Below are 17,769 nucleotides of genomic sequence, written 5' to 3'. Positions count from 1 at the left end.
TTTCCTTGTTTCAAGTAAAGTCTTTTTGTTCTTTCATTTGGAGTTTTGTATTTTTCCACCCTCTGCGTTTGGGTCCAAACCCCCCACGCATCCTGACAGACAGCTCAATTGTATTATCTTTGAATAACTGTGACATACTGTTATTCATACATGTTAGGCTAGGTATTTTTCTTTGGGCAATTATGTATGCTTGAAAAAACACTGCAGGTGTTCATTATTTTAATTCAACCTTCTTTGCTCCATCATAATTGTGGAGGGCACCATACATGTTATAATACTTTGATTCGGAGACATCTTTAATAGGCACTGACTTTTCTTCTTCAGATCAGTGATTGTTTTGATATCATCTTCAAGAGCTGTTTCAGATAGTGTAGTGACCCAGAGTGCCACAAATGGGTGAAGTGTATGCGCTTACACATACAGTATAGCTGACATACACTCACCGGCCACCCTTATTAGGTACACCTTGCTAGGACCGGGTTGTCTTCTGCTGCTGTAGCCCATCTGCTTCAAGGTTCGAGGTGTTGTGCATCCAGAGATGCTCTTCTGCATACCTCGGTTGTAACGAGTGATTATTTGAGTTACTGTTGCCTTTCTATCAGCTCAAACCAGTCTGGCCATTCTCCTCTGACCTCTGCCATCAACAATGCATTTTTGCCTTGTTTTGAGAACTGCTGCTCACTTGATATTTTCTCTTTTTGGGACCATTCTCTGTAAACCCTTGAGATGGTTGTGCAAGAAAATCCCAGTAGATCAGCAGTTTCTGAAATACTCAAACCAGCCCTTCTGGCACCAGCAACCGTGCCACGTTCAAAGTCACTTAAATCACCTTTCTTCCCCATTCTGACGGTTGGTTGATGTCTACATGCCTAAATGCATTGAGTTGCTGCCACGTGATTTGCTGATTAGATTTCTGCGTTAATGTGCAGTTGAACAGGTGTACCTAATAAAGTGGCCGATCAGTGTACATGTTAAATAGTTGGACTTAAACTGCAGCCCTACCCTGCTTCACACCCCTGCTTGAAGCTCTCTCTTCTTTTGTTGCCAATTTTGATGTTGGACATTTGTCTTAATAATGTCATTTATAACTCTGCCTGCGTTGTGAGCTTCTTATGCAAGCGCAGAGGATGGTACATGTTCAAAAATAGCAGCTTCCAACTCACTCTCTCGGTATGTGCTTGTCCATACGCATGAGGAACAGGTCATTCAGGACACCCGGGAGAGCTCCGTGGCTATGGATCCCTTCCAGAGACCTTTTCTCACATCAGGCCATGGAGTAACCTGACAGAGGCTCCGCCCCACGCTGATTGATGTCTCTCCCTTGGCATGTGAGTGTTCCTGGCGCTAGTTGGATACCCGTATTAGGGCTAAGGTGTCAGGAAGTCCAGAAAGGTGCTAACTTCACTGACAACGTCAACAGCGGCACAGTCCCACGGCTCAAAGTTTGCAGTCTAGTCACGCTAACATGGTGGCAGGATATCACTGCAGCAGGTATTCTTACATAAGCATATATTTAGAGCAAAGGCCTATTATTATTATTATTATTATTATTATTATTATTATTATTATTATTATTGTTATTGTTATTATCATTATTGCTGTTGTTATTGTTATAATACATCTTATAAAGCATTTTATAATGTATGTGACAAGCACATAAATAATTATCGGTAATTATAAGTAATTGGTTCATTACTCAACTTAATTGCCGTTTTTGCACAAGAGAAACACACAGAAACTCCTTAAATACACTTTTCACTTTCTTATGGGAAGTTCAGTCGGCTCATTGTTCTTGCACATTAAATTCATTTCAGGGGATGACCGTGCATGGCGATACACACATCCTGCATGACTGTTGGCCAACTACAGACAAATGTAAATTCCGATCAAAATAACAACACACACACACATGCACATGTGCATATGCGCCCAAACACCCGGAAATACACAGTGCCGTATGCATGCCTCTGTTTATATGGTGACGTGTTTTAAAGACCTGACACGGAAACTATCCGAAGGTGGGGGTGTACTAATCTGTTCCCCTGGGACATGTGCTTGGCCTGGAGAGAAAATAGTCTGGACAAAAATAGGACAGGCAACAATTGGAAGCGCGTGGTCTGATCTTGAGTAACACTTGCCTCATACCTCAGTCTGGACGTCTGAAAAACTATTTATGCTCATCAAAATGCGCATGCTATCAGCCCGAATGATGGACTGGTTTTAGATCCTTTCCTTGGTTTGGTTTGCCTTTCCAAAACAATATTATTTTTGTGGTAATAATGTGACTTCACCAAACAATTTTTTTTTTTTGTTCAAAGGAAACAATTTAGCAGTTGAGCTAGCATGTGCATGTACAACATAGTGCTATTTATTACAATCTTCTTCTCTTGATGTTAAAATCCAAATGCACCTATTTGCCAGAAGCCAGGGGGCAGGACTAGACACCAGATGGACAGAGGAACTTGTGTGCTGATCCTCTGTGTGTATTAAATGGAGACTGTAATAGAGTGCTCAACTCCGGATACTGCGGACCACAGCATCAGCAAATATTTGCTCCAACCATGGACTACACCGCCTGATTTCACTGATTACTGTACCTCCTTGGTTCATGAAGCAGGTTTATTAGTGAAATCAGGTGGTGTCGCGCATGGTTGGAGCAAATATTTGCTGATGTTCTGGCACTCAGGACCTGGAGTTCAGTAGCCCTGCTCCAGCACTTCCTTTGTTCACATAAGGGTGCGCAACTCCAGTCCCACAGGGCTGATGTGTGTACTGGTTTTTGTTCCAACCAGTTACCCTGACTTAGCTTTCTGGTTGGCTTTTTCAGCATAGCTTTTTTCTTAGCACTGGTTTACTCTTTTGCCAAAACAACAGTAAAAAGTTTAGGCCCTGTTCATATGATTCACCAAATTAAATAATTAATAACAGAAGTTGGCTCCATGTCCTGAAATGGATCACCCATTGTTGTTCAACCCTGGATAATTCTGAATGTTGAGCAAGTAAATTGCCTTTGTATACAACGAACTTTGTATCATATTGTACAGTGATTGTGGCAGTTTTTCAAGACCATTTATAACCTCCAGCAAGCTGCAAGACTGGCTGCCAAATCACAGGGACTGGACCCTCAGAAATGGGCCGATGTGATTGGAAGCAGCCTACAGTGCCTGCCCTTTATGGAGGTGTTACCAACGGATACGCCTTATTTCTTTCTGCGACTGAAACAAGCCCGCTCGCTGAATCTGCCCTGCTACAATTGTTCAGTCCGTCTCTAGCATGAGCCTGACTGCAGTGCAGGTTACGGTATGAACTCTGTTTAGATATCTGACAGTTTAAATGAATTATAGGCAATGGTCATTCTGGAAAAAAGTGCTTATTACGAGGTAGAGGTGCCTCCCCCTTGGGTGCAACAAAATGAGACAATTTTTGGGGAAGTGTAATGTCTGAGAGATAATTATTATAGTTATAATTATATATATACATATATATAATTATAAAAGTTATAATTCATCGTCATTTTGTATGTGTTATCTTCTAGATGTAGAATTTTATTTCTGTCTTCTGGATTTTATATGTGTTCTGTTTATTGTAGTTAAATTGTTATTGCCTATCTGTTATGTTTGTCAGGTCAGTGTATGCTTTGGCAATGTAAGTGTACCCTTACCATGCCAATAAAGCTTATTTGAATTTGAATTTTGAATAAGCTTTTAAAATGGAAGCACATCTGAGCTATAGTGAACTATATATATTTAGTCACCGTATACAGAATGCCGCTGCCACCTAAATAAATCACCATGACCATCGTTTTCCAACTTCTCAAACAAAAGTTTTGAAAAAAATATTGATTTCATTTTGTTATACCAGGGGGAGGGGTAGCTGACCACTTTCCACCTTTGACTTTGACCAATCATAGCAAAGCAGATTCAGTGAGGGGGCATGTACTGGACGGAAGCAGGGGCAAAAAAAAAATAACATGACAAATACAGCAAAAGAAGGAGAAGGAGGGTGGAGAGGGACAGAGAGGGTACACACCACGCCCTTGGGGAATCCGGTCTCCACAGATTTGAGGAAGCTCGATGGGTGGGCCCGCATCTGTAATTGCCGTGTTCCGTCCCTGGTGGATCAACGAATGAGCCCAACAACCTCTAGTGACTCATAATTAAATCAAAATACGGAGAAGAGCAGCTAAAGAGAAGGGCAAGCTGCAGCAAGCAACAAGTGGTTGCATGCCCATGTGGGAAATGCAAGATAAAGAGGGACAGGTTTATGGAAATATGCTTATGTAATTATATTACGATTCCCATAGTTTTGACAAATGAGCTTTTCCCTTTTCCAGAATGATTCACGAGGCCACCAGTGCAGGACACACACAACACATTATAATAAATGTAAGAACAAAAAAAAAGTTATAGAAAAATCCCTGGTCATAAAAAATGAAAATGAAATAAAAGTATTTGCCAAGATAAACACACAAACATTCTAATATACACACACATAAAAAGGTAAAAAAAGATACACAGTGACTGGCCTCTACTGCCTTTTATATGTTGTTGTTGCAGTTTATTGCCTTCTGTGTTCATTTGTTACATTTTATTACTGTTAATTTACATTTTGCAGTGAACAGCGTGTAGGCCTACTGTTTTCTGCTACAAAGTCCGTCTTTACTCTTTGTTTATGTTGCAGTATTTGTGGGGCTCTCAGAAACCTCTTAGCGAAAGATACTTCAAGACGTATTGCTTGTTTCCAGTTACAGCCACCTTGTCATCTGAAGCAGACGCTGTTCATGGCCATGTGAGGCAGCTGGCTTTGGTGGGTGGGACACTGGGGAGGTAGGCTGAAACCACGCCCATCGGGCGTTTCCCATGAGCCCTCCAGTTACGTGCAGGGTCTGCCATATCTGCAGACTGGCTGTTCCATTGGTGTAAATAGGCCAGTGACATCATCACGGTCGTGCCACAAACCTCCAGGTGTGAGGGCAGCCAGTGCTATCAGAGTCCATGTCTACTTGACCCTCATCCACATTGACAGAAGGGATGGACTTTGAAGTCATCAGCTGAACAGCCGCACAGACAGCTCTTTTTTCTGTTTGGGTTTTTGTGCATGTGCACGTATTCATGTGTGTACTTGTGGAGAGAGACTGAAAAGGCACCCTTTCAGAAAGCAGAACTTTTTATTTTATGTTTTATCGAAACAATGTTTCAACGTTTTATGTGACAAATGGTAAATTTACAGTGAGGAGGTACAAACATTGTAATAGCTTGTCACAACGGCAGTGTACAGTAGATAAACACGTGATGCTTTAAAACCATTGTGCAATGTGTAACACATAACTAGATAAGGAAATGTATGGTTGTCAAGGCAGTTATATGGTCTATTTTAGCATCGTCCCATACAAAAAATATGATAAATGATTCAATGTCTACTTTTCCAAATAAGTAATGTTTACGTGCCACGGGGCGAAAACGTTATAAAAATATGAAGCTGACCCTCTGACACCAGAAACATGTAGCATGCATGAACACCAAGCTTTGGAGTCTTTGAACATTTTTTGAAAGTAAATATTTTTTCAATTTTTAAATTGAATTTAAAGCATCTTATCTAACAATACAAATACCTAACAATACCTAACAGTAAAATTACATAATAGAATTATATTATTTGCAAATATCTAAATTACAATGCATGTGTATCAAGTTCCTCTTGCGCCAGAGTTTTTGACCAGACATTTAGTCAACATCTGATTACTTACAAATGAAAATAATATTGACATTGCTCCACAGTTTTATTTAAAGTTCACAGGCTTCACCTTTCGGTTGTAAAAGAGAGGTTTACTCCAGAGCAAAAGCCAGAATCTACATGTCTAGAGGGGTGGAAATCTAGCTTGAGAGACACCTTGATATAAACAGACTTGGTTAACCGCAATATAGCTCAGGTTTTACCTGGATATAGCTTGGCTATGTCGTAGTAAGCTAGAAAACTTTCACTTTTCGACCAAATGCAGCCGGGTTTTCACCTAGACTCCATTTCATCAAAATTTTCACTGAAAAGATAACTTTCAACCAGCAGGCTGAGAAAATGAAGGACTTGAGGCAATGGAAATAGGAAGACAAGAACACAATGGATTTGTGGATGTATTGAAAACCGTTGCTGCCCAATGATGAAAATTTACTTTGGTCCAGACCAGGACAAATTAGACAATTTATTTAGCGCATCCAGAATTGTGCATTACCATACAATGCATCGTCAGAAAACACTGTATGCATTTCTCTTTGCTGTTCTAGGTATGTGGATTGTTATGGCAACAGCCGGCCTCTTCCGGTTGGGTTGAATAACCTGTTCAACAGGTAACAATGGCATACTCCAGTTCCTTATGTGAGCCTATTCATTATGCTGATGCTCAATTCATTGAATTCAGTGGGTGTGACCATAACTACAACTGGGGGCATGTCATGTCCAGCATCTCCACATTGTTTTAAACTGCTGTTTAATTCTGCCATCACTGAGAATGAGTACTAACTGTAACCTCATTATGAAACAATACAAATCTTTAATTAAAATAATGATCCGGATTTGTAATTCTTAGTCTTTTCTTGTTAAATGAGTATTGAGCTAGAGATACAGTAAATAGCTTTGTTGTTTGTGTAAACGGGTGAGAAAGAGTGAGATGTCCAAAGATGAAAAATAACTCATTTTGTTCTTTTTTTGTTCTTTTATATACAGAATTTTGTCACAATGTCTATAAATGAATTGAAAACACCGATTGGCAAAAATTACCACAGCAATGTACTTTGGGTCGATGGATGCACTGACAACAGAGAGATCTGAAATCATCGCAGTATGAACATTGGAATTAATAATAACATTTGCAATACCTTGGAAAATGTATGGATTTATTTATTTAGGAGTGCTGTTATAAAATATGTACAGTATGAAGTGGCATGCAATGACTTGCTCTGTCCTGCTTTCAGTTTTATATGACGTGTGCATCAACATGTACTCATGTACCAGTGACGCACAGCTCTAATCTTTGATCAGACTGATGCTACTGTCAGGACACAGACGTCTCAGAATCTAAACAGAATTTTGTTGAGGCCTTAATTCTAGTCTGTGGGAGTTTTCTCTCTCTGTCTTTCTCTCTCAATCTTTCTCTCCTTCTTTCTTCTCCAGGATGGTCCATTCATCCTTGTCTGTCATGAGAAAGAGGATAAAAAAGAAACTGGAATGAAGGCAGTTTGTCTGTGAAAGAGATGTGTGGGTGTGTGTGTGTGTGTGTGTGTGTGAGAGAGAGAGGTTACAGAATTTACTCTCTGTGAAGAATTTAAAAAAGACTACTTCATGGCCTGACACAAATTCCTTGGTGTTCCCACACATTTCACATGGAGAAATGGTGCTGTCCTCTGGCAAAGCAGGCAGTACAACAGTATAATAGGTGGACTGCAACCTCCTAAATAAATGAGACCAGACTTCACCAGGCCCTGCTGTAGCTTTGTCTTGGAGTCACTGGGCAGTATCTGGAGATAATAGCCAGAGACATAAATCGACTATTTTGCCCCAGACACATGAAATCCCACTGTGATAATACTAATACTGTGATAATGAAGATGGCTATGATCAGCACAGGAAATAAAAGAGTAAACAAGAAAAAAAGACAGGGCCCACACATTTTGAGTTTCTTGTGTATTGGGTTGAATTGATTTTTTGTATTGAAGCAAAAGTTTATTTTGTTATGGATGTAAATTATTAAAATTATTTACATGAGTTGGAAAAGAAGCTTATTGATCTCAACTCTCAAACTTAAGGGACTTAATGAGTATCTGTGTGTACATAATGTATAAATGCATACATACAGTACATACAGTACTACATACACGTGCTATATATCAATGCGCACCAATGCCATTCTTGTCATCTGTAATATTATGTATGTTGATAGTCCCATAAACAGTGAAGGTTCTCAATAAATTATGGATTACCCAAAACATAATGCTACAGTTAGAGACCTAGTTCATCTCTTGTACCTGTATCTAAGTGATAAAGCTACATAACAATTCTCACTGTGGTCATAGCAACATTTAAAAAGGTTTTGATTCTATGACAGCCACATTCTTGATGAGCAAATATTATTTTTGAAGGGCACGACACATAGCCATTGAGCATATAATTTATGTCTTCAAAGTAAGTGGCAAAGGATACAACTCTAAATGTTGTGATTTAGTAGAATTTTGAACACGAATCACACGTTATTTTACAACCAGGGCTGTAAAGAATACAACCATAAGGCAATGTAACTAATTACGTGGTTCCATAAAATTTCAGGTTCAAACTTGAACAGGAAACTTAACCTGAACTGCAGCTGTAATATATACAGTTTTACAAAACTATATGTAAAAATGTCATACTCTATAGGGTCCTCGGTTTATGGTTCCTGAGTATGATATAAATGACAGACAGATACAGTACAGGCCACACATGCTGCATCTCAAGCCCTTATCCAAAGGCAGGGTGGCAGGAACAGTTCATACCCAAACAACAACGCAGAACCCTACGTTCCCCCGCGTGAGTTTCCACCGTATGCATTTCTATGTATAGCAGCGGCAGTGTTTTCATTACGCGGAATCGCTGGCTCCCTTCTGCGTGGCATGTACAGCACTTCCCTGTGTTTGCCAACAAGTCACACGTGGACTAAAATAACAGCTGCTGCCAAAGTCCAAGTGCGTGATCTTGATGAATTTGGAGGAGGGCGTACATGTGTTGCAATAAAACTGGAAGGTCTGGGATGAATTGCATGAAGGAACGAGATCACAGAGAAAGGAAAAGGTAGTCGAATTAAGACCAGAAGGGGGGTGGTTGTTGTGTTTTCATACATTTCTGTGGGGGGGGGGGGGGGGGGGGGCAGGGGAACATTCTGGCAGTGTTGTGAGATTTGACCAATGACAGTGTGATTTCTTGCTAAACAGAACAATTCAGGATTGAGAATTGGCTGAATGTGATATCACTGATCTTGATTTTTTGTGTTTTACATGAATGCAACAGGGGTGTCGCCATTTTGTGTCATTTACTGTATAACAGCTGTCATAATCAAAAACAAATGATCATCAAAAAGAACCTGTGATTTCATCACAAGTGAATGAGAAATATACCCCTGAGGTGGGGAAGGGCGATGTCTGGGGTAATGGTCTTTTCTGTTGAAATTGTAAATTGTGTCAACTAATTCAGAAACCAGAGGGAGCATTTCAGAGCCTTAATGGTTTCCACATTTGTGAGGTCTCCAAACTTGGAAAGAGAAAGGTCTCCAAATGGAAAAAAAAAATTTATTTTCCCCAGATTGTCCCAAATGCAAACTGGTCATAGTGCCAGATGTGTTCACAGTACAGTACATGCACAGTTTCTGGTTGCTTCTGAGAACCGCCAAGGCCTCAGATTGGGTCTGGTAAATCACCTAGCCAACGTTACCCGGGTTTCATCTGGGCATGGGCTCTAAAAGGGCCGATTCACTTCACTTCCCCACCATACCCCCAGGTCCGCCCCACATGTTGCAACTGATGGTAGGGGTTGGCATGATCTAACATTTTTTTTCCTCTCAAAAGCTATATGACAGCAAGGACCCTGAGACACAGATTTCGCCACTGTCGCTCGTTGTAGACGGTTTTAATCAAACAGGATGGGTGGTCACTTGCCAGTCAGTGAGTGGACTGCTACTGTGAGAATTCCGCAGGACTTTGTGTTGCCTTGAATGCTGCACAGTGCTGCACGGTAAAGCGCACTGTACAGACGATTTATGGGTGCATTTCTGCACAGGGCTTTACATTTTAGCTTTGAAACAAGACATCACTGGCACTGAAAACTGCTTTTGTCTCTTTTTTCTTGTTTGAAATGTCAGAAGTGTAAATCACCCTTTAAACACTTCCTTATTTGAACTTGGCCCTGTCTGTCTGTGCATAGATATTCCAGATGGTCAGGTCTTGGTCTTTTTGAGTGGACCCCCCCCCCCAAGGACAAAGTATATCAGGTAATGTTTGGTCCTTGCTTTCCTTTTGCCTTAAAGCTCTCTCTACTTGATCCATTTTGAAAAGCAGTGACTCAGGGGGTCAGTCTTAAGATGCTGATGGGTGGTTTCTTCAGGTGCTCTAGCCATGCCCCTTTCCCTCCAACTTATTTGTAAGTCAGCAAGACACTTGGTCTAGGCAAGGTTGTTCTTCACATGCTGTAGTCTGTACTTACAAGATGTTGTGTTCTCCTAAATTGTAAGCTACCCTAGATAAGAGCATTTGGTAAATCAATGTAATGCAACATAATGTTGGGAAATGGTCTCCTGAGATGCATTTGCAGTGTGAAAGTTCATTGTGAGACTGGTCTCCGCCTCCTCTGTGCGTAGAGGTCAACTGTTTTAACACGTCTGTGCTGTCTGATATGTTGGAGAATGCACAAGCTGGCTTCAGGTTTGAGAAAGCAGCTCTCTAGCCTTTCCAAATTTGGCATTAGCACCCTTGATTTCTTGTCTCTCCTTGTCAATTTTGTTACTCAGTTCTGTGAGGTCTTTCAGTGCGCTGGATGGTCTGTTTTGTCGTTATTCATGAGGCAAACCGTAAAACCATGATGTGGAAGTGCTGATGGCTTTGTGACAGCGCTGCAGTGTCCTATACCAAACCTTTGTCTTTCTGTTGACCTTTTTGTGATCCAGTGCATTGTGGGAAGAATGGAATGCAGTTGGCAGAGGGGGCCACCCTGTCCAAAATCTGTCTCCACATCAGACTGGTGCTCATCGTGAGTGACCCGTCCAGGTGCTGTGGTCTGTGGGTTTTTCTTCCCTGCACTTTTCCATGAGTGTACTGTATGTCATCAATTTGACAGCTTCCTTAGGGAGGTACTCCTGTTAAATATTTCTGAACACATGGAGGACCTGTCCTGGTACATTGTGGTATATTTATCAGAATCATGGTATGTTCTGTCCTGCCTGAGGTCTGTGTTTCCCCTTAGATTAGAATTGCTCAGGCAAGATTCAATTAAGCCATTTTCCCCTTATGAACACAGGCGGATGGTCTTGTCAGTTATTTCTCATCTTCAGATCCCTGTTCTTGGCCAGTCAGATAAGATATTCCTCTTGGAGACCTCACAATTCCCCCCCTTTTGAATACTTTTCATTACCATCGTCTCTCATGAACTGCACCATCTTCGTTGCCCCCCCTTTTTTTTAACTCACACAACCACACGGTTATCTTATCTACTATTGACACACTTTAGTTGGAATAGTCAGTTTGAACTTGACCGTGGAAAGTTAAATGGACTTAGTGAAGACATGGGGATTTTAGCAGCATCCTATTGCTTATCTGTGTGTACATGTATCAAACGCCACGTGGCTGACCCTGAGACCTGGACTGACAGCAGTGTCTCTTCAGAACACTGCTCTGTTTGTAAATGAGCATCACCTGACCGTACCGTAAGAAGGACTTCGTTAGTTCTTTTCTTCTTGCTCATTTAAGGCATTCAGCATTTAACGTATTTAATGGCGTCACTAATGAATAAAATGATGCACCTTTTCCAGCCATGCATAAACATAAGTAATATTTCTTGTGCAGCACCGCCAGATAAGTAGCCTACAGTTACCTGTACGTTATCATTTTTAATAATTATTTATTCCATTGAATAACCGTTAACTATTGGTGATTTCTTATACATTTGCATTAATAATTCATCCAAAATATTTTTATTATCATATATTGGTTACATATATAGAGTAGCCTACTAAGGAGCAGAGCGCGCAAGACAGTCAGCGAGTGGATGTTAACATCACCTCCTGGAGCCAATCAGAGTCTAGTCTTTCAAGTAATGTTCTAAGTGAGCAAAATGTATTGTTTTTTCCTTCCACAAACTAATGAAGGTTTTCACCATTATATTCAAATGGCTGAAATCGTTATTTGTCATTTATTCAACTGCGTTCAGTGCCCTAGCTTAGCAGCTCCGATCGCATAGCCTTTAAAAATGTGTGACTGGTGTTTTTGTAATTTCCTTACATGCCTTGGTTGCATTGGCAATAGTTAAAATTTAACACAATCATCTTTCGAAAATTATTATTTACTGCTAATATCTCATAGGCGTGTCTTAACCCCCGAAAATTCACTGGCAAAGAAATTTGACTATTTCACGACCTAATTTGAACACCGAAACTCGGGAGTAGACCTATGCCACTGATTCGTGGATAGTAATATAACTAGGTAGCCTATATTTCAATGCAGAACTTGAATCTTACATATAAATATAGTAGTTTAACAACCTATATAACACTATACGAAGGAAGATGGTAGAGAACCACAACAGCGATGTCAGCTGCTTTGGTGGATTTTACAGCGCGTATCTAGGCTGCTAGGCCTAGGCCTATAGAATTGCCAAATTCTTAAAGACGTAGCCTAATATTTATATTTTTAAAAACCCGTAGCTGGAAAGTCAAAAAGACTATATTTTTGAGAAACATTAGTCATGGCAGCTTCTGTCGTGTAGTGGAGGAATGAAGGGGCGGGGTGGTCTTGTGTGTTCAGGATGAATGACTCAATGAAGGGGCGTGGAGGCGGACCGAACGCTACTACTACATCAACAGTGACACTACCCGATCACATTCATTTCAAACAGAGTCCACGTCACACATTGTTCAGTGTGCTGCTTATTCGTTGTGGTTAAATTAGTATATAAAGTAACAGACGTGATACGGGAATATTTGAGTCAATAACAGTAGCCTAAAGAAAATAATAATATGGCGAAAGGAGAAGGAGCTGAACAATTTTCTGCTACAAGTTTATTACAAAATCGACCAACGAGCCCCGATGGGGTTCGATTAGCGAAGGTAAGCTGGCATTTTCCTTTGATTCATTATTGTAGGCTATTATATTATGGACGTAGGCGGTTTGTTTGTTCCTGGCGAAAAAGTTCAATGTAACGATTAGTAATCAGTCACACTTTGAAGACGAAAAATACTATCGTAGAATAGTCTTGTGCGAACGCGGCGAGAGTGGATGATATAGCCTAGCCTGTGTCGTCTTTTAGACATTTAATTTCAAAGATTTTTTTCTTGAAATGTTTCTTGAAACGCTGGCCAACGAGGTGGATTCTCATCACACGTATTACTGATAAACCAGTAGCCTAGTTATCTATCACAAGTGGATGGAAATCCACATTCATTTTTCTCACACAGTCATGCAGCCTATATTGAAAACCAGCAGTGGCGTGCATTTTTAACATAGCAATGTGCCGGCTTTAAAGCTATAGTTTTGAATTGCGCTCCAAAAAAGGAAATGTACGACCTTACCAATACACACAGAAATCAGTGTTGCAATATATCATTAAAATTAAAAATGTGCTTCGTTGCTTTTGTTTATTGCATTTGGAAAGTAGCCCATGCTACGCTCCTCTTTCCACGTTGAACGGCTACGTGTCATTTACATCATGAGGGGGGTTGCTTGTCCAGGGGGAATTCTCGATTAAATACGCTTTTCAGTTCATACCCTGAGCTTGGAAACCACCGAACTGGACGTTACTGCGTGATAACAATAGGGTAGTATTAATTACTGTTGGCTACCTACAATGCTTTATATAGTACTGGCCGTTCTTCTGGAAGTGGCTTAAAGAGTCCCTCCAAATAAATTCGCTCACATTTTCAACCATCACGCCGGGTTTGGAACTAAAATCTTACGGCATTCCTCATTTGTCAGTACATTATTTTGCAGCAAAATGTCCTAATTTTAGGCTAGTGCCGAACGTTTCGTCAGATTTACTTGATATGCAATTAGCCTACATGGTTATTTGTTTATACACAGTTCGTATATTTCAGTTCTTTATAAATTAACCTGTGCACGTTGATGTCCTGGTTAGAATGAATTTACGTTGATGATAATGTAGAATTGCACACAGCAGTGACCTTCATTATCTCGTTTGTAAATGATACATTTTTTCCTCTGAGGTGGAAGTCCTGTAGCCTACTGAAATAATATTCAATGAGTAAATGTTTGAAATAGACATTGGTTTTAACACCTGCAGTGCCTCGACATTTCTTATGGATCGGTCTGATCTATATTGTGTGAAAGATAACTGAATGCTTATGTGTCAGCACACCATATTTGCCACGCAATATATCAAGAATCAAACTCTGAAGCAAACAAAAGAAAGCAGACACTGCAAAGCTTGGATGTTCCTGAAGATGGTATCTTCGTTGCTTTACTGCTCACTTCAGGTGACATCTTCAGTGATTGGCAACTGTATATCAAGGAGAAAACATAAAGCAATTGCTGCCTAAGGCTTAAATATACATCATGGTCCATAAATAGCCTGAAGTACAGAATGAGCAGAAAGGTTAATTATACAGTGTGTCTGCTACTTTGTGGTTTGTATGAAAGTGGCTGTGTCTTCCAGTTTGTAGGTGTCTGTCTTGCTGGTCACTGTAAAAGCTGTTAAAGTTGTGGATGAAATTTGAGACCGTGTGGCCTGTCAAACATTCAAACTGGCAGTGCCAGAAGGCCTCATAGGATTGTAGGGTTGGTTGCTTGGTTGGGAGGTGCCACTTTTTTTATGCTGTTAAATGCCAACTATCCCGGTTAGCACAATCTCAGTTGCTGAGAAGTGAAAAAACCATCTGTCTGCTCGTAAAGCAAAATGTCCTGTTTTCATTTCTTTTAATATGCTAACAACTCAACCTTGTCTGCCACAAGTTTCTTATAGCCCTAGAACACAAGGCAGTAGACTTCCCCGTCACCACAGCAATTTTGTGTGGTGGTTGTTTAACTCTAAGAGCCAAGTTAAAAAAATTAAAAATATATATATTTATTGAATTATTTTTTGGTTCTACTGCAGAGTACTTTATATCTGATGTCATCATTGTTAACATAACATTGTTTGTAGTGATCAGTTTGTACTGTTGTATATGGGGTGCTTTTTGAGTTCTGTCAAATTAAGTTTGCAACTTTGTCTCATAACTTAGTTTTATCCGTCAAGAAATTAAATGAGAGGTCTTGTAAGATGCACCAGCACTGGGTAGAGGCATCTCTAGTTTGTCTGAGGTGGAGGGCGTGCATCCACATCTTTGTGTCGATTTGGGTATACACGTGTGAGAGTGTATGCTCCTGACTGCCATCTGATTTTGGGCTGGGCTGGAATGTTGAACTGACTAACATCCCACTTTTTCGGCCAATCAGTGTCTTAGCTGGGAGGAGCCTGCAGTACTCTGAGGAAATGAACAGTAACCTCATTTATTTGCATGCTGCTTTCAGCTTGTAACAAGTCAAACTAGAATACCGTAGTGGATGCCATATGAACTGACATCTTTTAGGTGGGGAATCTCTTTTATAGTTTTTCCAGTTCCCCAGTCTGGTGCATTGAAATGTAGGCTACTGCTATGCCTGAAACCGTGGCCCGATTGTTGTCCAGCAAAGGATAAAGATGATGAGGTTATGTCTTGAAACTTGTAGACACACTTATGCTACATGTCATGGGCTTAGTCTTTAACCTTATGTATTGTGCTGTCTTACCAAATGTGAGACAAACAACTGTTGCATCTTTTACCAGAAAGTTTAGGTGCTTCCCAACTCTTCCAAAATTCTATATGATTTAAAAAGGATTTAAAATATCTCATATTGGGCCTGAGTGGCTGCCTGTCATGAACTCAAGAGTAATGGAGTTTTAACATTTAGAATTTGTTGCTGTCTAGTGGATAAATGGATTCATGTAAAAAATGTACATGAAATAAAATGTAATTGGAAAAGTCCTATGAATGCGAGCAATGCATTTCCCAACCCCAAAGTTGTGTTCCCCCCCCCCCCCCCCCCACCAGCTTCTGGAACCTCATGAAATCATTTCTTGCTCTTTCATTTCTCTCACGTTTCTCTTCTTCTGATGATTTAATCTTTATTTGCAGGATGAGAAGAAGGGCCGGTTGTCCGTGTGCAATAAGCTGTGCTACGCTGTCGGGGGGGCTCCCTACCAGATCACGGGATGCGCGCTCGGCTTCTTCCTGCAGATATACCTGCTGGATGTGGCTCAGGTGAGTCCTCTCTGAAGCTGCCTGCAGCCTGTCACGCCTCCCGCTGGCTGACTGAGAACAGTGCACGCGCTGTTACGGTACGGGCTGTCCCAGGGGATAGCGAGGCTAGCTCCCTTTGGATGGAGTTAGCGTATCACTGCCTGCCCCCGGGGAGTACAGCCACAGCTTGGGGTGACTGTCGGTGCGAGTTAACAATGGGTGGCCTTACTGTGGAAGGATGAATCAGCGGCTCAAGTCTATTGATGTTGAACTCCCAGCGTGCGAGTGTACAGTGTCATTAAGGGGCTACAGAAACTGGAGTTAATGGAGTTGGGCCTTGTTTTAATACCTCTTGACGTTTATCACAATGCCAAGGACCAGAGGGCATGCTGCCCTTGGCCTCCCACAGTTTGATCTGTAGTAACTTCTGATTCCTTAATTTAATGTTCAGTGTACTCTGTGCGGTAAGTCAAACATTCTCACTGTTAAGAACAAAGGCTTTTTTTTTGCCCCTGGTGAGAGTGACAAAATGTTCATTTGAAGATCATGTGACTTTATTTAGGCTATGTAATGAAATGCATTGGTGTATTGTGAGGTCTATTTTAAGCCATATATCAGTCAAAAATGCTTGAAGTGTTCAGACTGCATGAACTTTGTGACCTTGGAGTTGTGGCCCCCTAGAGTTACTGTTTGTGAAAGTGCAGATGAGCTGTGAAAGGTTCCAGTTTCATGTTTTATGTTTCGGCACCATTGTTTTGGGAAATTACCAAACAGTCCTGATGTTTTGTAATAGATTTTAACTGTCTATGTTAGATGTGTTTAACCACACTGCTTTTGGGAAATTGGGAAGTAATCATTAGAAGAAAGCAATGACTCAGAACATCGAAATGAAAACCATTTCTGTTCTGCATTTTTCAGCATTATAAACAAAACTTCTGTTTTGGAATGCAACTCACTGGAATCATTGAATGGCGGCCCTCATAGATGCACAGAAGTAGCCCTAGCTCCTTCTCTAAGTACAGGGCGTGCCTTGCATTACCTTACTGTTTATCCACTGTAGCATTTATTCTGCAGTTGCATTATCGTATCACAAAACTCCATACTCGCGGACATTGTGAGCATTAAAAGCAATATTGACCTCCTATTTACTGTATTTTAATATAATTTAATATAATATAATGTCTAGGGGAGAAATGAAGTAAAGCTGGTTTAAATAGTTATTCAGAATTTCCTTGATCAGCCTTGAGCAATGACAGTATCATGCGTCATGCACAAAGCGGCATCCTGGTTGTCAAACCTTATACTTACTCCACTCTCACTACTTTCACCATGAAAGAGCTGTGTGAACGCCACGTCATGTTACAGTATATTTGCATAGGTGATGTTCAGTTTAGCGGTCTTCAATGTAAACACAGTAACATTTTCAGTGTTAAGGTCTGTAACTGTATTATATACACTGTCAGGTGGACCCCTTCTATGCCTCCATAATCCTGTTCATAGGCCGGGCCTGGGATGCCGTGACGGATCCCACCATCGGGTTCCTCGTCAGCCGAAGCCCCTGGACCCGCTTTGGGAGGATGCTGCCCTGGTAAGTCACCCTTTAGCCTAGCATTGTCTTTTGGACCTGTGCCGCTCGTGTTCTTCCCTTCAAAAGCTGGATGGCAGCCATTTCAAAGGACTTAGAAGGCAGCTTTGGCAGATTTGATTTGGAGGATAAATTGGCAAATGATGCAAATTTGTGTCTCATCACCATTTTCGTAAGGGGTATGCTT

At 40.8% G+C, this 17,769-nt stretch overlaps 1 protein-coding gene across 4 annotated transcripts in view; it reads left to right on the top strand.

Moving 5' to 3' along the window:
• Positions 1-856: 856 nt before the first annotated feature.
• The window catches only part of mfsd2ab (major facilitator superfamily domain containing 2ab), a 31,769-nt gene continuing 14,856 nt past the window's right edge, over positions 857-17,769 (top strand). Inside the window, exons 1-3 of one of the 4 annotated variants that reach the window (XM_035430877.1) lie at positions 857-1,328; positions 15,893-16,018; positions 17,498-17,585. In XM_035430877.1, the coding sequence (XP_035286768.1) occupies positions 15,970-16,018; positions 17,498-17,585 (137 nt within the window). In that variant the 5' untranslated portion in view covers positions 857-1,328; positions 15,893-15,969. Of the gene's footprint in view, positions 1,329-12,593; positions 12,833-15,892; positions 16,019-17,460; positions 17,586-17,769 lie in introns of those variants that run through there. The other 3 variants (XM_035430875.1, XM_035430874.1, XM_035430876.1) reach the window with 3 other exon arrangements.

The sequence above is a fragment of the Anguilla anguilla genome, chromosome 8 (assembly GCF_013347855.1).
Source record: "Anguilla anguilla isolate fAngAng1 chromosome 8, fAngAng1.pri, whole genome shotgun sequence".
NCBI classification, from domain to species: Eukaryota; Metazoa; Chordata; class Actinopteri; order Anguilliformes; family Anguillidae; genus Anguilla; species Anguilla anguilla.
Note: the sequence above shows the minus strand (reverse complement) of the source record. Positions and strands in the feature narration are given on the sequence as shown.